The sequence below is a fragment of the Dipodomys merriami genome, unplaced genomic scaffold, assembly GCF_024711535.1.
Source record: "Dipodomys merriami isolate MVZ:Mamm:240054 unplaced genomic scaffold, mDipMer1.0.p SCAF_277, whole genome shotgun sequence".
NCBI classification, from domain to species: domain Eukaryota; kingdom Metazoa; phylum Chordata; class Mammalia; order Rodentia; family Heteromyidae; genus Dipodomys; species Dipodomys merriami.
In genome coordinates, this window is record NW_027204237.1 from 1,343,641 (window position 1) to 1,367,403 (window position 23,763).

A 23,763-nucleotide genomic window follows, 5' to 3' on the forward strand; every position below is an offset into this window, starting at 1 on the left:
AGGCTTTGAGTTCAAGCCCTATCCCTAGCTAAAAATAAGGAAAGAAAGGCAGAGCAAGTGGCAAGGTACTTGACTAGCAAGTTTAAAGCCTTGAGTCCAATCTCTAGTACTGATGGAAAACATGGAAATAGGCATATTCTTCTATTAGGAAGACATAGGGTGGGCTAGGAATGTGGCTTAGTGGTAGAGTGCTTGCCTAGCATGTATGAAGCCCTGGGTTCAGTTCCTGAGTACCACATAAACAGAAAAAGCCAGAAGTGGTACTGTGGCTCAAGTGGTAGAGTGCTATCCTTCAGCAAAAGAAGCACAAGGACAGTGCTCAGGCCCTGAGTTCAAGCCCCAGGACTAGCCAAAAACAAAACCAAACAAAAAACACATAGGGTAGGTTCCAATAGTTCATGTCTATAATCCTAATTGGGATTATAGTTCAGGATTAAAGTCCAAGGCTAGACTGAGCAGAAAAGTTGTTAGACTCTATCTACAAAATAATCAGCATAAAAGCAGAGCTGGAGGTGTAGCTTAAATGTAGAATACCAGCTAAGCAAGCAATATTTTAAAAGTTATAACTGCATGATCAAATTGTAGGCACTAGTGAGAGTATTCTCAAATACATTCTCTTCCATAAATCTGTTGAAATGGAATCCTAGTATTCTATTACCTGATGATGTACACCATGATTTGGAGATGAAATGGGACCTGACAATACCTTTTATCACCTTCTAGAATTATTCAGTTCATCAAGCACTAGAATTTTCACCTAAAAAAAAGATTAGTACTGCCAGGTACCTGTGACTCATGCCTATAATCTTAGCTACTCAGGAGGCTGAGATCTGAGGATTATGGTTAGCCTGGGCAGGAAAATCCATGAGACTCTTATCTCCAATTAACCACCAGAAAACTAGAAGTAGCATTGTGGCTCAAGCGGTAGAGCACTAGCCTTGAGCAGAAAACTCAGAGACAGTGCCCAGGCCCTGAGTTCAAGCCCCAGGATGGACAAAAAAAAAAAAAAAAGGATTAGTATTTAGCACCAAATGAACCACTAAACTACATACATACACATAAAATAAAAAGTGTTTGGAATGAAAAAGAAAGCAAATAAAAAAGAAATGAAAAGAAGAGAAATACATCAAAATGACAAAATAACTTAGTAACATAACCAATAAGAATGGAAAACACAAATACCAGGTGGTCAGCATGCTGTTTCTGCAGGACTTCCTGTCTGTAATCCTTTACGAACACTGAACTGAGCTTGTCCTCAACCTCAGCCAGCCAGTTGAGCACCTCCACCTCATCTTCCCCAAACAGTCTAGCATTGCACAATGCTTGTTCAAACAGGGCTGCCTTCCGACAGCACCGGTCTTGAATCTCACTGTATCGAGCCTGCAATGAGTCTAGCTTTTCTGACAATACACCCTGCTCTGCAGGACATGTCAGAGAGGAGAGAGACTGCCCAATATTGACTGCCTGGTGCACATCTGTTGCATGGTTTTCTATTTCTTCCTTCAGAGCCTGGAAATCCAGATGGAAAAAATAAATAGCAGAAATAAAATAAAGGCAAACATAAAACAATGAATAACAAATGATATTACAAATTAAAAGATTCATCTACTATACGGTAAAAATAACATAAAAAGTGGAGTAAAAGCCGTTCTATTTCACTGATGGTAGCCTCTTAGTCAATTTCTACTTTTACCTCAATGATGTGGGTATTTCAATAGCTGACTCTGTTTTAAATTAAACTTAAAAGCAAAACCCAGGTACCAGTGGCTCATGCCTATAATCCTAGCTTTTCAAGAGGCTGAGATCTGCCTATCATGGTTCAAAGCCAGCCCATGCAGGGAAGTCCATGAAACTCATCTCTAATTACCTACCAAAAAGCCAAAAATAGAGCCATGGCTTAAGTGGTAGAGCACTACCCATGAACAAAAGAATTTTGCTCAGGGACAGTGCCTAGCCCTGAATTCAGGCCCCAAGACTGGTACAATAAATAAATGAATAAATACCCATAAAATATATCTTCTAGAATGTTGCAGGCGGTTCTTAAGTTCTAGGATTTCTACCTCCATTTCTGTGCTTTGTTAACCACAATTCCCTCCTACCTTGTGTCGAATGATCTGCTGCTGTATTTTGGCAGTCTGAGTGCCAACAGGTTCTGAGTTAGCAAGCTTTTTCTCTGTGACAGATAAGAAGTCAGAAATAGGTTCAGTTGTCTCATGGAATTGTTTGGCCAGGACCAGGATATCTTCCAGCTGTTTTTGCCTACATAAATATATAAAACAAACTGCTTAAGCACAAAGTTACATTATGACTCATACTAGTATCAGATATAATTTAAGTCTTTACTAGGTGTAGTTTAAATACTAGTAGTAAACAGATGATACATTAGGAGGCACTTTGCTGTTGCAAAGGTTTCAAAAGCTATTACTTTATTCTGATCTGGTTCTAACCATGCTCAGTGAGAGCACCCAAGCTCTGAGTTTAACCTCCAAGATCTGACAGAAAATATTACAGAACAGACATAGTTTACCTAATATAGAGTGAGGAAAAGAGTAGAAACTAAGAAACAGATTAGAGTCAAATGCAAGATGTCTTTGAAGGGCGAGTTAAAACATTTACATTTCATTTATACTCAACAAGGAGACATTAAATACATGTGAGCAATGATCAAAGGTATACTTGAAAAGAGTTGATCCATCCATAGCCCAAGGATGAGAAAAGGTCAAGTAGTAAGAAAGGGATTAGTTAGGCAGGAACCTCAAATAGCTCAAGTAGGAGCTCCTAAGTCATGAGCTGAGGTAGGGCAGTGGAAATCAGAAAAAAGGATACACAATAAAGACGATCTCTCTAGAAGTTAAAAAGACAGAATTTAGCATCTGGATACATGTGGATATAAAATGGAGGTACCATTTACTGGATGCTAAAGGTATCATTAATAGAAATGGACACTAAAAGGGGAAAAATGGTACAAAATTAAATTATTTCAATTTTGTTTCTTTTACTATTATAGGCAAATCAGACTTTGTAACTAGATGAGAAATAAGCAAACTAGGGGACCCAAGATGGCAACTGAACAGTAGGGAAACACCACAGCTTTCTCCAACCAAATAGTGAGTTCAAGTACCAAATAGTGAGTTCAAGTTCCAACGCTTGGTTTCCCCAAGAGACCGACAACAGCAAAAAGGTGAACATTCAAAGAAATACAGGATAAAAGAAAAGAAAAAACTTCAGAACCTACATAAAGATGAAAAAGCATGAAGACCCTTCCCCCACCCCTTGCTGGCAGCTTGACTCTGTGCCAAGCTGTTAGAGCGGCCTGGCCTGCAGCCGCTGGAAACACCAAAGCCACAGCGGTCAGTAGAACACCAGCACAGAAGACTCCCATGGTGCTGATGCCAGTGCCAGTGCTGGACCCAGACCATGTAAACAGAGAAAACTGAGAGCTCAGAATCTGACTGAAGACCCTTCCCCCACCCCTTGCCAGCGGTGTGGTTCCAAGTGGCCTTGCCTGTGGCCACCAGGGACTCCAGAGCCAGAGGGGTCTGTAGAAAGCCAGCGTAGAAAATGCCTACAGGGCTAGACTTGGACTGTGTAAACAGAGACCGTGAATCCCAGACCCAGAGCCCCCACCACCCAGCCCAGCCCACAATCATCTAGTGGAATGCAGTGGCCACCAGTGATCACCACCAGCAGAAGTTTGACATGTGTGTCCAGGGTGGGAGAACCAGCCGCTCAGGTCCACAAGACCCTAGCTGAAGGTGGGAACCGAGCTAGCGGGCCTCAGTAGTGGGCCACGGAAGGAGCCCAACCTGTGTATCACAGGCTAGGGGTAGGGCAGCTCAGGCCACCAGTATCTGGCTAAAGTTGGGAACTGTGAGCAGGCTCCAGCAACTGGTGGAATACATCCAGTCCATCTGGTTTTGCCAAGAACGCCCCTGGGAGGGAGCATGAACAGTCTAGGCTACCTGTCCTTGGCTAAAGTCAGGCACTGCCTGTGGGCTCCAGCAGGTGGCTGAATGAGCCCCACCTGTGTCCCAGGCAGGAGCCAAAGCTGTCTAAACCACCTGTCCCTGACAAGTCAGGAACTGAGTGCTCGCCTCAACAGAGAATCTAACAAGAGTGAGCCCTATGTGGGTCAGAGTAGCAGCTGGAGGTCAGCCTCTCCCCCAACAGAATGGAGACCAGGAAAAATCTTTCTCAGCCAGCCCAGGGCTGAGAGCAAGCTTCAACAACTGACCCAGGAACCAACCCAGAACCAAGTGTAGGCAGCTACCTGCTGACCAAAATAGAGTTTGGGATTCATCTCCAATAACCCCTGAATCCTCATGAGAAAATCACAGTGAAAAATTGTAAGATTCATCAACAGCCAAGACAGCAAACCATTCCCCAAAGGCCAACAGCCACCCAGGGAAGAACTCCAGTGAAAGCAAAAATGAAATATACGACATATGTTACATACAAGAGTTGATAGAGGCAATGAATGACTAAAGAATTAAAGCGAGAAATGGACCAGAAAATTAAAGAACACAGAAATGGATTATTAAAAGAGATCCAGGATTTAAAATAAGAGATGCACTCAAAAGTAGATTCAGTACACACCTCTTTAAAAGACAAAATTAATACTTTGAGAACCAACATAGAAATCATAAATGGTGTGGGCTGGGAAGGTGGCTCAGTGGTAGAGTACTTGCCTTGAATGTATGAGGCCCTGGGTTCAATTCCTCATCACCACATAAGCAGAAAAAAACCGAAGTGGCTCTGTGGCTCAAGTGGTAGAATGCTAGCCTTGAGCTGAAGAGCTGAAGGACAGCGCCCAGGCCCAGAGTTCAAACCCCACAACCAAAAAAAAAAAAAAAAAAGAAATCATAAGTGGTTCAATTTCCTCCATTCAAACCACAATGGAAGCCATAGTTAATAGAATGAATGAAATAGAAAATAGAATATCAAGTACTGAAGACAAAATGCAGCAACTGGGAAAAAAAAAAGTCAGATATGGAAAAAAAAAAAAAAAAACCACTCAAAATATGCCAAAGGGAAGTCCAAGAATAAGCAGACAGTGCCAAGAAATTTAACCTTCATATAATTGGGATTGACGAAGGTGAGGAATATCAGAACAGAGGGATGCAACACTTTAATAAGTATTGCCAAATTTCCCCAATCTTAAGCCCGGCACTAGTGGCTCACACCTGTAATCCTAGCTACTCAGGAGGCTGAGATCTGAAGATCATGGTTCAAAGCCAGCCCTGGCAGGAAAGTCAGTGAGACTCTTATTTCCAATAAACTACTCAGAAAACCGGAAGTGGCACAGTGGCTTAAGTGGTAGAGCACTAGCCTTGAGCTGAAGAGCTGAGGGACAGTGTTCAGGCCCAGAGTTCAAGCCCCATGACAGACAAAAAAGAAAAGAAAATCTTACCTACATAACAGAAGCATACAGAACACTTAGCAAACAGGATCCCAGGAGGAACACTTCTAGGCACATCATAGTAAAAATGCTAGATCTGAACAATAAAGAAACGACCTTGCATGCGGCAAAAAGAAAGGAGCTATACTACAGGAAAAAAATCAGAATCACTGCAGATCTCTCCATTCAGACACTGAATGCAAGGAAAGCCTGGGAAAGTACCATTTGAGCCCTGAGAACCAATAACTGCCAACCCAGACTGGTATATCCAGCAAAGCCAGCATTTACATTTGACGAAGAAACTAAATTTTTTAATAGTGAAGAAAAACTAAATGAATTAATAAAAAAATAGACTAGCAGTACAAAGAATATTAAGAGGGGGAACACAATTCGAAGAAAACAAGATCAGGGATCCACATCAGACAGACATCACTAGAAGACCATCTTAGTAAGCACAGGAGGAAAGGAAAGAAGAAAAACTTAGGAAATCAGGAAAATGATAGGAAACACAATGTACTTCTCTAATAACTATATATATTAATGGAGAGCTGGGAAAGTGGCTCAGTGGTAGAGCGCTTGCCTTGCATGCCTGAGGCCCTGGGTTCGATTCTCAGCACCACATAAGCAAAAAGAAAAAAGCCGGAAGTGGCGCTGTGGCTCAGTGGTAGAGCACTAGCCTTGAGCTGAAGAGCTGAGGGGACAGTGCTCAGGCCCAGAGTTCAGGCCCCATGACCGGACCCCCCTCAAAAAATAAAGTAAAATAAAATAAATATTAATGGACTCAATTCACCAATAAAAAAATGAACTGCAGATTGGATCAGAAAACAAGATCCAGGAGGAGGCTGCAATGCTTGATAAGAAATGTACTCATTATCTTGCCCATGTATTTGTAATCCCTCTGTACAATATGTTCACAAAAAATAAAAAAAATAAAAAAAAAGAAAACAAGATCCATCCATTTGTTGTCTTCAAGAGACCCATCTCATAGCCAAGTATACAAACTGCAAGTGAAGGGATGGAGGAAGATCTACCATGCAAATGCTTCCAGCAAGAAGGCAGAAGTTGCTGGGTGCTGGTGGCTCACACCTGGAATCCTAGCTACTCAGGAGGCTGAGATCTGAGGATCATGGTTCAAAGCCAGCCCGAGCAGGAAACTCTATCTCCAATAAACCATCAGAAAATGGGAAGTGGCGCTGTAGCTCAAGTGGTAGAGCACTAGCCTTGAGCTGAAGAGCTGAGGGGACAGTGCTCAGGCCCAGAGTTCAAGTCCCATGACTGACCAAAAAAAAAAAAAAGAAGGTGGCAGGAGTTGCCATCCTGATATCTGAAAAAATAAACTTTGCATTAAAATCAATACAAAAAGACCAAAAACGACATTACATATTAATACAGGGAACAATCCAAGAAGAGGATATCACCATTATCAATTTTTATTCTCCAAACATTGGTGCACCCAAATACATTAGGCAAATACTCTCAGATATACAGGAAAAAAAAATAGATCCAAATACAATAATACTAGGAGACTTTTTTTTTTGGGTCCGGTCATGGGGCCTGAACTCTGGGACTGGGTGCTGTCCCTCAGCTCTTTAGCTCGAGGCTAGCGCTCTACCACTTGAGCCACAGTGCCACTTCCGGCTTTTTTCTTTTTTCTTATGTGGTGCTGAGGAATTGAACCCAGGGCCTCAGCATGCAAGGCAAGCGCTCTACCACTGAGCCACCTTCCCAACCCCAATACTAAGAGACTTTAATACTCTACTCTCACCAAAGGACTGGTCTACCTGTCCTGTCTATCCTCCGAATGATGCTATATCTCAAGTGGACTTAATTGACATCTACAGAGTTTTCCACCCAACAACAACCCAGTATACATTTTTCTCAGCAGCTCATGGAAGTTTCTCCAAAATAGATCATATCATAGTTCATACAAAGAATTTAAGTAAATACGGGAGTACTGACATAATCCCTTGTATTCTAACCGACCATAGTGGAATTAAGCTAGTTCTCAATAACAAAGCATACCGTAAAGGAAATTGAATAGCATACTTCTGAGCAATACCTGGGTCACAGAAGAAATTAAAAAGTTCCTACAATTTAGTGAAAATGAATACACATCACAAAGAAATCTGTGGGACATGGCAAAATCAGGCCTGAGGGGCAAATTTATTGCTCTCAGTGCACACATCAAGAAAACAGAGATAGACCAAGTAAATAATACAATTAAAACTGCTAGAAAAGCAAGAAAAGCTGAACCCAAAGTTACTAGATGGAGTGAGATAACCAAAATAAGAGCTTAAACCAATGAGACAAAGAAAACTATAAATAATATTAATAAAACAAAAAGCTGGGTTTTTTTAAACAAATCAATAAAATTGATGGACTTCTGGCAAGATTAACTAAAAGAAGAGAGGAGACCCAAATCAATAAGATCAGGGATGCCACAGGAAAAATTACAACAAACATCCAAGATATCCAAACAATTATAAAGAACTACTTCCAGAATCTATACTCACTAAGGAAGGAAAACCTAGCAGAAATGGATGAATTTTTAGAGAAATACAAACTGCCCAAACTGAACCAAGAAAAAATAAATCAATTAAATAAGCCAATAACTTACAATGAGATAGAGGAAGCAATCGGAAGCCTTCTAACAAGGACCAGATGGATTCACTACGGAATTTTATAAGACCTTTAAAGAGGAACTAATACCCATTCTTCTCAAGCTCTTTGGAGAAACAGAAACAGTGAGCAGTCCCAAACTCATTCTATGAAGCCAATATCACACTCATCCCCAAACCAGGCAAAGAGCCAACAAAAAAAGAGAACTACAGACCAATCTCTTTGATGAATACAGATACAAAGCTCCTCAATAAAATTTTAGTCAACAAAATCCAGAAACATATAGTAAAAAATCATGCATTATGACCAAGTAGATTTCATCCCAGAGATGCAGGGATGGTTTAACATACATAAATCAATAAATGTAATCCATCACATCAACAGATCCAAGATCAAGAACCACATGGTGGGTGTGGAAAAGGTTTTTGATAAAATACAATATCCGTTCATGTTAAAAGCTCTGGAGAAAATAGGAATAGAAGAAATGATCCTTAAAACAATAAAAGCCATATATGACAGATCAATAGCCAATATTATACTAAATGGGGAAAAACTACAACCAATTCTCCTAAAATCAGGAACCAGGCAAGGGTGCCCTCTCTCCACTTCTCTTCAATACAGTTCTTAGCCAGAGCAATAAGGCAAGAAAAGAACATTAAAGGGATCTGGATAGCTAAGGAAGAAATTAAACTATCCTATTTGCAGATGACATGATATTATACTTTAATGATCCCCAAAACTCCACTCATAAACTCCTAGAGCTTATAAAACACTTCAGCAAAGTAGCAGGATACAATATTAACCCACAAAAATCAGTTGCCTTTTTGCACACCAACAATGTACAATCAGAAGGGAAATCAATCAAGTAAACAACGCCATTCACAACCTCAAAAAAAATATTTAGGAATTAACCAAAACAAAGATGTAAAGGACCTATTGAGTGAAAACTATAAAAGCCCAAAGAAGTGGTGCTGTGGCTCAAGCAGTAGAGTGCTCGCCTTGAGCTCTGAAGAGCACAAGGACAGCACCCAAGCCCAGAGTTCAAGCCCCATGACAAAAAAAACCCAGAAAAAACAAAACCTTAAAGGGGCTGGGAAGGTGGCTCAGTGGTAGAGCGCTCGCCTTGCATGCATGAGGCCCTGGGTTCGATTCCTCAGCACCACATAAACAGGAAAAAAAAGCCAGAAGTGGCATTGTGGCTCAAGTGGTAGAGCGCTAGCCTTGAGCTGAAGAGCTGAGGGACAGCGCCCAGGCCCAGAGTTCAGGCCCACGACCGGACTGTCCCCCCCCCCCCCAAAAAAAGCCCAAAGAAAGAAATCATAGAGGACACCAAGATATGGGAAGAGCTTCTATGTTCTTAGATAGGCAGAATTAATATAGTGAAAATGACCATACTGCCAAAAATGATACACAAATTCAATGCAATTCCCATAAAAATTCTAATGATATTCTTTACTGAAATAGAGAAAACAATCCAAAATGTATACAGAACAACAAAAGACCTAGAATAGCCAAAGAAATTCTAGGCAAAAGAAACAACGTGGGAGAGATCAAGATACCATATTCCAAGCTCTAGTATAGACAAAGACAGCTTGGTATTGGCATAAAAACAGACCTGAAGACCAATAGAACAGATTAGAAGATCCAGTAATAAAATCACATACCTATAGTCAGCTGATATTTGGCAAAGGAGCCAAAGACATACAGTGGAAGAAGCAAAGCCTCTTCAACTACTGGTGCTGGGAAAACTGGGCAGCCACATGCAGAAAACTAAAAGTGGACCCCAGCCTGTCACCATGCACTAACATGAACTCAAAATGGATTAAAGACCTTAACATCAAACCTGAAACTCTGAAACTACTGCAGGACAGAGTAGGAGAGACACTTGAACTTATAGGCACAGGCAGAAACTTCCTAAACACAGTCCCAGGGTCACAACAAATTAGAGAGAGGCTCAACAAATGGGACTACCTTAAAATAAAGTTTCTGCACAGCTGAAGACATAGCTACCAAACTAGAAAGACAGCCAACTAATTGGGAAAATATTTACCAGCAACATATCAGACAAAGGACTAATATCCATCATATACAGGAAACTCGAGAAACTGATCCCTTGTATATCTAACAAACCAATAATTAAATGGGCAAGGGAGCTAAAGAGAGACTTCTCAGAAGAGATAAAAATGGCAAAGAAACATATGAGGAAATGTACATCATCCCTGGCTGTAAAGGAAATATAAACAAAAACAACCCTGAGATACCACCTTACCCCAGTCAACGGCCCACATCCTAAATTCAGCCAATGACAAATGCTGGTGGGGATGTGGAGAAATGAACTCTATTGCATTGCTGGTGGGAATGTACACTAATACAACCACTTTGGAAAACAGTCTGGAGGTACCTCAGAAAGCTAAATATAGACCTCCCCTAAGACCTAGCCATATCACACCACTACCCTGAGCAACAGGAACCATGATACATGGACACAGCACCTCCATGTTCATTGAAGTACTGTTCACAATAGCCAAGATATGGAAACAACTCAGATGCCCTACTATAGATGAATGGATCCAAAAACTATGTTACCTTTACACAATGGAATATTATGCAGTCATTAGAAAGGACAAAATAACGGCATTCACAGGGAAATGGATGGAACTAGAACAAATAATTTTGAGTGAGGTGAGCCAAGAACAGAGAGACAAATGGCACATGGTCTCCCTGATATGTGGATGTTAAATCCAAAATGCAAGGAGATATGACAAAGTAAATAGGACTCAAGAAACAAAGGACCTCCACTCAATTCGTTGTATCATTTCTAAATGACTCGTGTTCTTGACTACACACACACACACACACACATGCACATCTGAGGAAAGCTAGGAGGAAAGCACAGAATCAGAGTGAAACAGGAAAATATATAACAGACTGGCCCATAAGCTGCATTGGACTTAGATGAAAATGAACTATATAACTCAAGGGCAGTGATGAAAGGGAGGGAATGAGAGGGAAAGAAGGAACAGCTTATACTAAGCAAAAGGAGAGTAATGTACATATCACCCAGGGTGGAAGAAAAAAGTTGTATTATCAAAGCTCATAGAATTCACAAACATTATAGACCATGATAATGACAATTTGCCTTGTGAAGGTTAAAATGTGTTTGTGAGTTTAAGTATCATCACTATCTCACAGTAGTGTGAAATTTGTGAAATTTATGTAATCATTAGTTAATCTCAATAAAAAATTTATAAAAAAAGAAATAAGCAAACTATGGGCAGGTGGAAGTAAAGTGGTAAGAGATTAGGTAGTCATTTGAAGATTGTCACTGACTACCTACAGACTTAAAGGATAAATAAACAATCAACTGTACTACTTGGACTTATTTCTGATGAGCGGTTATTTATGTTTTTTTGTTGTTGTTGGTCATGGGGCTTGAACTCTGGGCCTGGATGCTGTCCCTCAGCTCTTCAGCTCAAGGTGAGCACTATACCACTTGAGCCACAATGCCACTCCAGTTTTCTGGTGGTTAATAGATAAGAGATAAGAGTATCACGGACTTTCTTGTCTGGGCTAACTTTGAACCATGATCCTCAGATCTCAGTCTCCTAAGTAGCTACGATTATATGCGCCCTGCTTGGCATTTATTTTTAAAAATTAAGGACAGTGTAAGATTAAAAGCAGAGACATCCATGTGACTTGTGACATGAAGGTAAAAAACATCTAATACCAAGGTATGCTAAAAGAGTAGCATAATAAGTTTTAATTCCAAGTAACAAAAGTATTATTTATAAATATCAAAAACTCTGGTTGGTGCTGGGCACTGTTGGTGTATACCTAGAATACTAACTACTACCTAGAATACTAACTACTAAGGAGGCTAAGATCTGAGGATCATGGTTTGAAGACTGCCAGAACAGAAATGTCTTGAGACTCTATGTCCAATTAATCAGAAAGGCAGGGAAAGAAAAACAAAACAAAAAAACAACAAAAACAACTGGAGGCATAGCTCAAGTAGTAGAGTACCAGCAATGAGCAAAAAAGCTCAGTTAGGGTTCAAGGCCCTGAACTCAAGCCCTGAACACACAAACCCACACCTATATGCACACACCCCCCCACCCCCAATAAACACACACAAATAATTCTATTGCCTGGTGCTCGCAATCCTAGCTACTCAGAAGGCTGAGATCTGAGGATAGAGCTTAATACTAGCCTAGGCAGGAAAGCTCTTGAGAGTTTTATCTCCAATGAACTATCAAAAAAGCCAGAAACAGAGCTATGGCCAAGTAGTAGAACATTAGACTTGAGCAAAAAAAAAAAGCTTGGGATAGCACCTAAGCCCCAAGTTCTAGCCCCAGGACTTTTACCAAAACCAAAAACCAAAACCAGCTGGTAGCTCACACCTGAGATCTGAGGATTGTGGTTTGAAGCCGGCCTGGGTAGAAAAGTCCCCATGAAGAGACTTATCTCCATTAACCACTCAAAAACTGGAAGTGGTGCTGTGGCTCAAGTGGTGGAGCAATAGCCTTGAGCACAAAGAGGCTCAGTGACAGCACCCAGGCCCTGAGTTCAAAGCCTCACAACCACCAACCAACCAATCACACCCACACCCACACCCCCACACAGACACAAACCCAAAACCAACAAAACGAACAAACTACCACCACCACCAACAAACTCAACTGTGGTTGGCTTATAGGAACCTAAATCTGTTTGGAATTGCAATTGTACTACAATAGAACAAACTACACAGATCAGTGAGTCTTCCAGTTCTTTGAAATTTATAAGTAGCAGAAGCTCAATTCCAGAGTGATTCTTTTTTTTTTTTTTTAAATTTTTGGGTCCGGTTGGCCTGAACTCTGGGCCTGGGCGCTGTCCCTCAGCTCTTCAGCTCAAGGCTAGCGCTCTACCACTTGAGCCACAGCGCCGGCTTTTTTTCTTTTTGCTTATGTGGTGCTGAGGAATCGAACCCAGGGCCTCATGCATGCAAGGCAAGCGCTGTACCACTGAGCCACCTTCCCAGTCCCTCCAGAGTGATTCTTGTTATAAAGAACATGTCTAAAAACGTATTACTCTTTAAATAAAAGCCATCAAACACCTTCCAAAGCAGTACATGAATCATTAAGGAGCTTTAAAAGTGCTCAGGAATATGAAAACATAGGACAAAACAAACTTCTGACCCATTCATCAAAACCCCTCCGGTTTTACCTGGCTGCTGCCTTGCTGAGTAGTTCAGTCCATCGACTTTCAAGACTCTCCAACTGTCCAGTGATTTTCTCTCTATCAGCCAGTTCGGCTGACTGAGCTATTCTACCTCCTTCAGCTTGAAGCATGTCTACTGTGGCCTTTCGATCATCTAGTAGCCTCTGGAGCAACTACAGTATATGTGTTTAAAGAGAATGGAAAGTAACAACATATGGTTATTTTCAAATCTGAAATAGGAGGAAAAAAATTAAAGCAATCCATAATCCTTCCCACCAAATTCTAGGCTTAATTTAATAATGTGTTTTTGTCCATCCTTCAGACAGAAGCATGAGAACACAGTTCCAACCACCTCTCACAAAGTTTTTACACTTAAGTTTTTAAACAGTGCTTGTGATTGCTGTTATATAAAAACAGATTTCTTTTGTTTGCATAAGAAAAAAAGAGCACTGAAAAATCAGTATAGGGCTAGGCATGGTAGTTCATGTTTCTCATCACAGCTTCTTAGGAGGCAGAGATGGAGAAGATCAGTTTTGAAACCAGTTGGGGCTAAAAGTAAGACTTTGTCTCAATGAGTAAGTCAGCCACATTGGCATACTCCTGGGATCCCTGCTATGTGAGGTAATAGGATAGCAGACTGGGGTTGGCCCTGGGTAACCTGAGGTTTGGGAGGCTTGGGGTTCAAGACCAGCCTGGGCATACATGAGAGACCCCCTCTTCAACCTACAGCTGAGCACAGTGGTGTAAACTGATTATCTCAGTTATGACAGGAAGCCTAGAACAGGTGCATTGGAATCCACTCTCAAAAATAAACAGAGTTGAGAAAACATGGGTGAAGATGGGTTCAGTAAAGTCTGCCTAGCAAATGTGATGCATACACATATTCCCTAAGTATGGTTAAAAATACCTTAGCCTGACTGAGGTAATCATTTGATAATGCATATAAATATTAAAACATTGCCTTAAATATGGACAACTTTTGTCATATGCCTCAATGAAGCTGGACAAATGAAATTTCCTTTAGGATCAACATTTTTAGATAGAAACATTGACATAGGAATTAAACAAAAATATACATAGAAACTTTTACATTCTATACAACAATATTTAGAATATTGCTGATGGTAAAACACTAGAAAGCTGTGGATGAGACTTTGAAATAGCTCAGTCTAGTTTAGTCTAATATACACCATAGTAAGCTAGTAAATTAAATAGTAAGCTAGTAAAATCAATTTCCACCTTCCCTTTTTCTCTCAGTGATACAGGGTCTCACTATGTACCCTTTCCTGGCCTTGAACTCAACCCTCCTTCCTCAACTTCCTGAATGTTGGACGCACTCATGATTACAGGCATGTATCAACATGTCTGGCTCAATTTCTACTTTTCAAGAGAACATAAAGTAGGTAAAGATTTTTCTGACTTGCACTTTAAGCTATAAGCAAATGTATCATTTGCCACTCCCTACAGTTGTTTCAGTTCACTGTCCCCGCATTCTTACCTTCTGTTCTTGGATCTGTGCTTTTACCACTTTGTACTCAGCAGATGGAGGTTTCTGATTGGCTATGAGCTCCTCAGTATCTGCCAACCAACTGAGCAATGGCTCCAAGGCATCTTGAAACTTCCCACAATGCAGCAAAGCCTCCTGTAGTTGGGCAATTCTTTGTGCAACCTGTGTCATCAAAGGGAAGCTTATTATGAGAAAAGAGGTTTTAAATTACTGAACCCCTTTAAAACTACAGATTGCAAGCACTAAGTTTTTATTACATTCAGGTTCTAGAGAAACTTTAGATTTAGAAACTATTTTTTATTTTTTTTGGGTCCGGTTGTGGGGCCTGAACTCTGAGCCTGGGCACTGTCCCTCAGCTCTTCAGCTCAAGGCTAGCACTCTACCACTTGAGCCACAGCACCACTACCAGCTTTTTTTTTTTTGCTTATGTGGGGCTGAGGTATCGAACCCAGGGCCTCATGCATGCAAGGCAAACGGTCTACCACTGAGCCACCTTCCCCGCCCTAGATTTAGAAACTTTAGATTCAATGCCTTCTGGTCCCAGCACTCTTGTTACCTGCTTGTCACTTACCTTTTTATTCAGTGTGTTCCATCGAGCATTGATCTCATCCATGTCATGTTCTAAACCCTGCACATCACAGTTTTTTCCTGCACTCTGAATTAATCCCTGGCCAAGTCCATTCACCTGCTGCAATTTCATCTGAAGAGGATCCACTTGTTCTTTCTGAAACATCTGAATAATTGCAAACCAAGATTTAACCATACACAATAAAGTATACAAAAGCTAGTATTCTTGAGGGATTTATGACTTAATGAAGGATGACAAAGAATTGAAAAGAACAAGATAAGACACCTGAATGGTAAAGAATAAAAGGAACACATGGTTTCATATTTCAATATATCCTTCTATGGACATGTAATTAAAGACAATTATGGCATGGCTGACATATCTTGACACACGACTCACTTAAAAAAATCAGTTGCTGGATGGGCGTCAGTAGCTAGTGCCTGTAATCCTAGCTACTCAGGAGGCTGAGATCTGAGGATCACGGTTCAAAGCCAGTCTGGACAAAAAAGTCCCGATGAAACTCTTACCTCCAATTAACCGATGAAACTCTTACCCCCAATTAACTGCTCAAAAAAACCAGAAATGGAGTTGTGGCTTTAAGTGGTAGAGGCCTAGTCTTGGTCAAAAGAGCTCAGGGACAGCACCCAGGCCTTGAGTTCAAGTCCCATGACTCAGTAAATAAATAAACAAAAATCAGATGCTTGGGAGGGGTTTGAACTCAGGGCCTGGACACTGTCTCTGATCTTTTTTGCTCAGGGCTAGTGCTCTACCACTTGAACTGCACATCCATTTCTCACTTTTTTAGTGGTTAATTGGAGATAAGAGTCTCAGGGATTTTTCCTGCCCAATCTGGTTGCAAACTACAATTCTCAGATCTCAGCCTTCTGAGTTGACAGGGTTATAGACATAAGCCACTGGCACCTGGCTAATGATTAGTTTTTAATGCAAAAAGCAATAGAGAATAGTGAATCATCAGTCTCAAAATATGAGAAAGGGCAATATATATGAATCCAAAAAGGGAAGAATAAGACCAAATAATGAATATTTAAAGATACTTTCAAAAGTAACATTGATTGATCACTGATAATTGGCAATGTACTTCTCTGACTAGGATGAATATAACTCAATCAAACATATTAATAGTATGAAAACAACAGCTTCATAGATTAATTCTCTGATGGACATTTAACTTCATTCCATTTCAGGGCCACACAGGGATCACACACAACTAATGATCTTGAAATAGTACATTGCTGATTACAATAAGTAAAGGCCTAGAAATGTCCTTAACAACCAATCTCACACATATGCTAAGACAGATATATAAAATAATTTTAAAAAGATACTGTGGGGGCTGGGAAGGTAGCTCAGTGGTAGAGTGCATGCCTTGCAAGCATGAGGCCCTGGGTTCGATTTTTCAGCACCACATAAACAGAAAAAGCCGGAAGTGGCGCTGTGGCTCCAGTGGTAGAGTGCTAGCCTTGAGCTGAAGAGCTGAGGGACAGCGCCTAGGCCCAGAGTTCAAGCCCCACAACCGACAAAAAAAATAAAATAAAATAAAATAAAAAGATACTGTGTACCATGTTCATCATGAAACAATAGAATTTTGGAACAGTGAACAATGTAATAACCAACTGCATATTGTTCTCTATTATAATTACAACTTAAAACATTTCTTAAAGGAAACAAAGTCAGAAGAAAATGATACTTATCACACTACCAGTCTAAAAGTAAAGAATGAAATAAATACATGTCCTGAAGGTCAGAATTCTCTCAATTACTCTGAGATGAAACTGGCATTGGGTGCCAGTAGCTCCCACCTTTAATCCTAGCTACTCAGGAGGCTGAGATCTGAGGACTGCATTTCAAAACCAGCTTGGGCAAGAAAGTCCATGAGACTCTTATCTCCAATAAACCACCAGAAAACTAGAAATGGCGTTGTGGCTCAAGTGGTAGAGCGCTTGTCTAGAGCTGAAGAACTGAGAGCCCCGAGTTCAAGCCCCATGACTGACGAGAAAAAAAAAAAAAAAAACCCAAAAAGATGAAACTAGTCATATTCTACCAGCCAGGATATACTTCCATTCTCATTTTCTTCCATTTAAAGTTCCCTCAAAATCAGTGACACAGGTTGAGTCAATTAAGGCTAGACGATAACAGAAAACAGGTCAAAAATAAATATAAAAGAAAATTCTAAGTTTGGGTAAGATTAATTTCAGTCTATATGGGACCACAGACCATACTGGGATTAAGAATGTCTATGGGTTGAGCAAGGTGTTGATGGCACATGCTTGTAATACTAGCTATTCAGGAGGCTGAGATCTAAGGATCGCTATTCAAAGCTGACTCAGGCAGGAAAGTGCATGAGACTCTTACTTCCAATTAACTACCAAAAAGATGGAAATGAAGCTATGACTCAAAGTTGTAGAGCACTAGCCTTGATCAGTGCCCATCAGAAGGATCAGCACACACACACACAAATAGAATCTATGGTTGGGTGAGTAAGTAGAGAAGGAAAATCCCAGTAAAGACTGAAAAGGGAAGCTACAAAGGTAATTACCAGTGACCTTTACTTTGTATTATAATTTGATTATGTCATGTTTTGTTTGCTAACATTACAAAGTAGAGTTCAGCTAAAATTATTTGTTTCTCCAATAACATGGATCCCAGAAAAAAAAGTGCCATAACTATTTTGTAACATTAAAGATACTATATTAAAGCCTGGAATAGTGGCTCATGCCTGTAATCTTAAACTACATGGGAAACAGAGCTCTGAGGATTGAAGTTAAAAGGAAAAAGGAGTTCCAAAGGTTGGGCATAGTGGTATACACCTGTCCTAAGCTACAGCAGGACAATGTTTGTATGCAATAGCATATGCTTGTTATCCTAGTCCAGGCCAACCCAGACATATCAAGATACTACCTTGAAAATTATCAATACTAGCCAAGTGCTGGTTGCTTATGCCTGTAATCCTAGCTACTCAGAAGGCACCTTGAGGATGGCACTTGAAACCAGCCCTGCAGAAGTTTTGTGAGACTCAATCTCCCAATTAACAAAATCCAAGACTGGAGGTGTGGGCTCAAGTGGTGGAAAGCTGAGTGTAAGTGTAAAGCTCTAGGCTCAAGCCCCAGGATTTTAGAAGAAAAAAAAATACCCTGAAGAAAAATCTGTAGAAAGGGAAAGGCTCTGAAATTTAAAGGTGTTCTGGTGTGATAAAAATGACGACTGGTGATGGGAGGTGGCAAGAGTTTGAAAGGCAAAGAACCAATTACACATAGAAAAGATGTCAAGTCCACACAAGAAGAGCCCCTTTTGGGGCTGGGAAGGTGGCTCAGTGGTAGAGCGCTTGCCTTGCATGCCTGAGGCCATGGGTTCAATTCCTCAGCACCACATAAGCAAAAAGAAAAAAGCCAGAAGTGGCGCTGTGGCTCAAGTGGTAGAGCGCTAGGCTTGAGCTGAAGAGCTGAGGGAGAGCACCCAGGCCCAGAGTTCAGGTCCCATGACCGGACCCCCCAAAAAAAAAAAAGAAGAGCCCCTTTTGCCCAGTAATCAAACCTGTCTTATACTACAGCTGGCAATAAAAAAAAATCTATTTGCTACTTATAGGTAAGTTTAAATAAACTTTAATAAATAAAAAAATACATTCCTGAGCTGGGAAGGTGGCTCAGTGGTAGAGCGCTTGCCTTGCATGCCTGAGGCCCTGGGTTTGATTCCTTAGCACCACATAAGCAAAAAGAAAAAAGCTGGAAGTGGCACTGTGGCTCAAGTGGTAGAGTGCTAGTCTTGAGCTGAAGAGCTGAGGGACAGCGCCCAGGCCCAGAGTTCAGGCCCCATGACTGGACCAAAAAAAAAAAAAAAAAAAAAATTACATTCCTAGTCATCTTTCATGTGGTCAGCAGCCACATGTGGCAAGTGCCTACCATGCAGGGTAACTGAGAACAACATCATATTAGCAGGAAGTTCTATTGGATAGTGCTACAAATGATATAGAAAATATATTTAAATTACCTAATAGTCAACCTCTCTCATTAGAGAGAGCTTCTTCTTGTTCAAATGAATGTTTTGTTTACAACTGGAAGTGTGGCTCAGTGGTAAACTGCCTGTACAGCAAGTGGCAGGCCTGAGATACCATCAATGAATTCAAACCCCAATACCATCACCAAAACAAAACCTTTCCTTTACAAATACTTCCTGTAAAAGTATTAAGATATTTCTTCAACTTTCCACCTCCAGACTGGATTAAGTTGACTAGGACAACAAGTATTTGTCTCAACAATTTTCAGAAGTTGAAAACAAAGTACTTCTATTAGCTAGATATTTATTTTGAATACAAACACACAGAACATTAATGAAAGTAAATCTGAAACACTTGTTCTCTTAGCTCCAAAATAGAGCACTTTTGCAAAATAGCTTTAGTTGCTTATAGATACATTTAAAATTCCTGTTCTGGGGGCTGGGAAGGTGGCTCAGTGGTAGAGCGCTTGCCTTGCATGCATGAGGCCCTGGGTTCGATTCCTCAGCACCACATAAGCAGAAAAAAAAAAAGCTGGAAGTGGTGCTATGGCTCAAGTGGTAGAGTGCTAGCCTTGAGCTGAAGAGCTGAGGGACCGCACACAGGCCCAGAGTTCAGGCCCCACAACCGGACCCAAAAAAAAAAAAAAAAAAATTCCTGTTTTGTAGCATTTCAGTTAATAAAACTGGGCACTGCCATGTTATTAACTAAGTAGCAATGACATTTTCCAGAGCAGTATATTTGTAGAATTGTTTTAAGACTGTAAGATGAAACAGGGACATAAAGCTGAATATCTACCAAAGAACTTCAAACTCTATCTTTGGTAATACTGCATTCTCTAGTTTCAAGCTGATTTGAGTCTTTTGGCTGACATTCCATCTCTTGAACCATACCACCATCCTGGCTATTTGTTGGTTATTTTGAGATGGAATCTCATGGACTTTTCTGCCTGGGCTGGCTTCCAACCTCAATCCTCCAGATCTCATTGCCAGTCCTGAGGGTTGAACTCAGGGCCTGGGCTCTGTCCCTGAACCTTTTTGTGCTCAAGGCTAGCACTCTACCACTTGAGCCACAGTGCCACTTCTAACTTTTTCTGTTTATTTGGTACTGAGGAATTAAAACCAGGGCTTCATGCATGCTAGGCAAGCACTCTACCAGTAAGCCACATTCCCAGCTCTCATTGATCTTTTTGTGATATCCTTTGTTCTTTTTTCCTTTCCTTCCAGATTTCTAAGTGTTGGGAGTCTCTGGGGGTAGAGATAAGGGAAAGAGTGTTAGCCTTAGGCCCTCTCTTTCTATATCCTTTCTGAACAATTGTATCCATATCTATGATTTTAATTTGTATGTGTATGTGTGTGCACGTGTGCGTCCTCATGTGCCAGTCCTGGGGCTTGAACTCAGGGCATGGGTACTGCTATTCATGAGGGGTTTTTTGCTCAAGGTTTGTACTCTCCCACTTGAACCACAGCTCTACTTCTGACTTTTTGGTAGCTAAATGAAGATAAGAGTCTCAGGGATTTTCCTTCCCAGTCTGGCTTTGAATTTCAATTCTTAAATCTCAGTCTCCTGAGTAGCTACAATTATAGACATGGGCCACTTACGCCTTACTTTATACAGTTTTAAATATTAACCCCAATAAATGTTTATAATTACAAATTTCTATCTTTTTTTAGCTTCAGATTTATATATCCAACTGCTTTCTTATTAATGCTCAGACATCTTTCTTATTATTGCTCAGACATCTTGAATCTAACAGTTCCAAATACAACAGTACCTCTCAGTTTCTCATCTCTAAAATTTCTTCCTCCCTCAACTAACAACTTACTATAACATCTATTTGGCTTACAAATCAGTATTTATAAGTCATCCTTGATCATTTTCTCTGCCTAATCCCTTATACAAAAGCCATTATCAAGTCTTGTTAGTTCCACTTCCTAAATATACTTTGACTCCATCTTTGGTCTTCAAATACACTTTTTCTCTCTTCTTATTTCTAAATTTTCTCCGTTCTAAATTTCTAAATTTTCACAGTTTGTGAGAAATGTATCATTTTTTGCTTAATGTCTACCTCCCCATAAGTTCCATCAGGGCAAGAACCATACCAATTGTATTCACCGCAAGAAGCCAGGATTTTCAAGAGTGGGCACTAGTAGTTATTTCATGAATGAATGAATGACTACATAGAAATGGTTTTCAAGAAGTCAAACCAACCCAAGAAAGTTCTGTAGATCAGCTAGGCATTCAAACACTGAACTGGTCAGGTGTTGATGACTCACACTTATAATCCTAGCTACTTGAAGGTTGATATCTGAGGATCACAGCTCAAAGTCAGCCCAGGCAAGAGCCTCTTGTCTCCAATTAACCACCAAAAAGGCCAAAAGTGTAGCTGTGACTCAAGTGGTAAAGCACTATGCTTCAGCACAAAAACTCAGGGACAGCATTCAAAGCCCTGAGTTCAAAGCCCTAAGATCAGCACCAAAAAAAAAAAAAAAAAAAAGAAAGCCTATCAAACATTGAACTGTTGGTGTGGTTCTCTTAAAATTACTGGCAAAATTTAATCTTATAAAACCCCTACTGTGCACAAAACTTTTTTCACCCCTTCCTTTGAACTAGTGATTTGGAATCTGTAAGTAGGTGAAAATAACCACAGATTGTTCTCAGTGGGCTCAGATCCCACTACAGAAATAGCCAGCTTAAGCATTTTACAGCCAAACTATAACTGGCTATTTGGAAAGTTTATGTCTATCAGGCTGCAAGAATGGCTCAAGTGGTAGAGCACCACACTAGCAAGTGTGAGGCCAAGGTCAAACTCTACTACTACCCAAAAAAGGATACTCACACATATATTTGTGCAGGCAAAAACAGCTGGGAGATAACCTGGTCCAATTCCATGAGACAACTGAACCTATTTCTGATTTATAATCTGTCACACAGAAAGTTTGCTAACTTAGAACCTATTGGCACTCAAGATTGTCAAAATTCAGCAGCAGATCATCTGACACAAGGTAGGAGGGAATTATAGTCAACAAACCACAGAAGTGGAGGTAGAAATCTTTTTTTTTTGGTCCGGTCGTGGGGTCTGAACTCTGGGCCTGGGCGCTGTCCCTCAGCTCTTCAGCTCAAGGCTAGCTCTCTACCACTTGAGCCACAGCGCTACTTCTGGCTTTTTTCTTTTTGCTTATGTGGTGCTGAGGAATCGAACCCAGGGCCTCAGGCATGCAAGGCAAGCGCTCTACCACTAAGCCACCTTCCCAGCCCCGAGGTAGAAATCTTTTAAGTAAAAAAACTGCCTCTTGCAGCATTCTGCAGAAGGTATGTTTAAGGGGTTTGTTTGTTTACTATGTAGATCCTGGGGCTTGAACTCAGAGCCCTGGATGCTGCTTGAGTTTTTTGTTCAAGGCTAGTGCCTTCCTATTTGAGCCACATCTCCACTTCTGGCTTTTTGGTGGTTAACTGGCATTAAGAGTCTCATAGACTTTCCTGCCCAGACTGGCCTCAAACTTTGATCCTCAGGTCTCAGTCTTCTGAGTAGCTAGGATTACAAGTGTAAGCCACTGCCATCTGGCCGGTAGCTGCATTTTTAACTGGCCATCTAGTAGTCTAAAGTTCTACAATGTAGTAGATAACTCATTTTTTATTTTTATTTTTTTTGTAACATTCACTGATGTTAATGAGAGTGATACTCATTCAGTAAACAGTGAGTGCCTACTATGGTTTGGGACCTTTGGATCTAGGAAGCCCTAACAACTCTCTTAGTTATCCTTGACTGCATCAGACTAAACCTCTGAATCCTTCACTTTTTACTAGTGACCAAAATGACACTTAGCAGAAGAAAGTAGCTGATTTCAAATTTCTTTGACTCGGAGGGTTCAATGATGTAAAACACAGTTTTCAACTATTTCCTAACACATTCTGTCATCTAACATTTAGAATCTTAGAACTAAAAGCCAGCTCTATTATACACTTGTAATCCCAGCACTCAGGAGGCTAAGGCAGAAGGATCTCAGAGTTAGAGACCAGTATGGGCTACAGAGTAAATCTAGGTAAAAGCTAGACCCTGTGACAAAACAAAAACAAAAACAAAACAAATCTTAGAGCTAAGACAGACCTAAGGAATCTCTTACTTTATAGACTCTAAGAAATAAGGGCTGCAGGAAAAGAAATGACTTGCTTAAGGACACCAAGACAATTTTACAAGATGACTAAAATACTACTTAGTGTTCCATAAGTATTATGCCTCTGGCATTAAGAAACATATCCATGTACCTTTAAAAAACTCTCATATATCTTTGTACTGCTTTCACCCAAACTGCTCTGGTGAATTCTAGCTAACCAAAGTATCTATTTTAAGGGAAAGGGAAGAATGTAGCCAGTGATTGAAATTTTACACATCTACTGCTTTAAATGCACTATCATTTTATCCTTACAATCCTCATACCTTATCAAAAGAGGAAACTGAAGAT

At 40.5% G+C, this 23,763-nt stretch overlaps 1 protein-coding gene across 19 annotated transcripts in view; it reads right to left on the reverse strand.

Annotated features, from left to right (window-relative positions):
- Positions 1 to 23,763, reverse strand: part of LOC138837863 (microtubule-actin cross-linking factor 1-like) — a 254,302-nt gene that overhangs the window by 55,763 nt on the left and 174,776 nt on the right. For 15 of the 19 annotated variants that reach the window (XM_070036896.1, XM_070036895.1, XM_070036903.1 and 12 more), the window contains 5 exons: positions 15,295 to 15,456; positions 14,715 to 14,885; positions 13,223 to 13,389; positions 2,100 to 2,259; positions 1,183 to 1,509 (listed from right to left, as the gene is read on the reverse strand). In XM_070036896.1, the coding sequence (XP_069892997.1) occupies positions 1,183 to 1,509; positions 2,100 to 2,259; positions 13,223 to 13,389; positions 14,715 to 14,885; positions 15,295 to 15,456 (987 nt within the window). The remainder of the gene's footprint in view (positions 1 to 1,182; positions 1,510 to 2,099; positions 2,260 to 13,222; positions 13,390 to 14,714; positions 14,886 to 15,294; positions 15,457 to 23,763) is intronic. The other 4 variants (XM_070036897.1, XM_070036899.1, XM_070036894.1 and 1 more) reach the window with 1 other exon arrangement.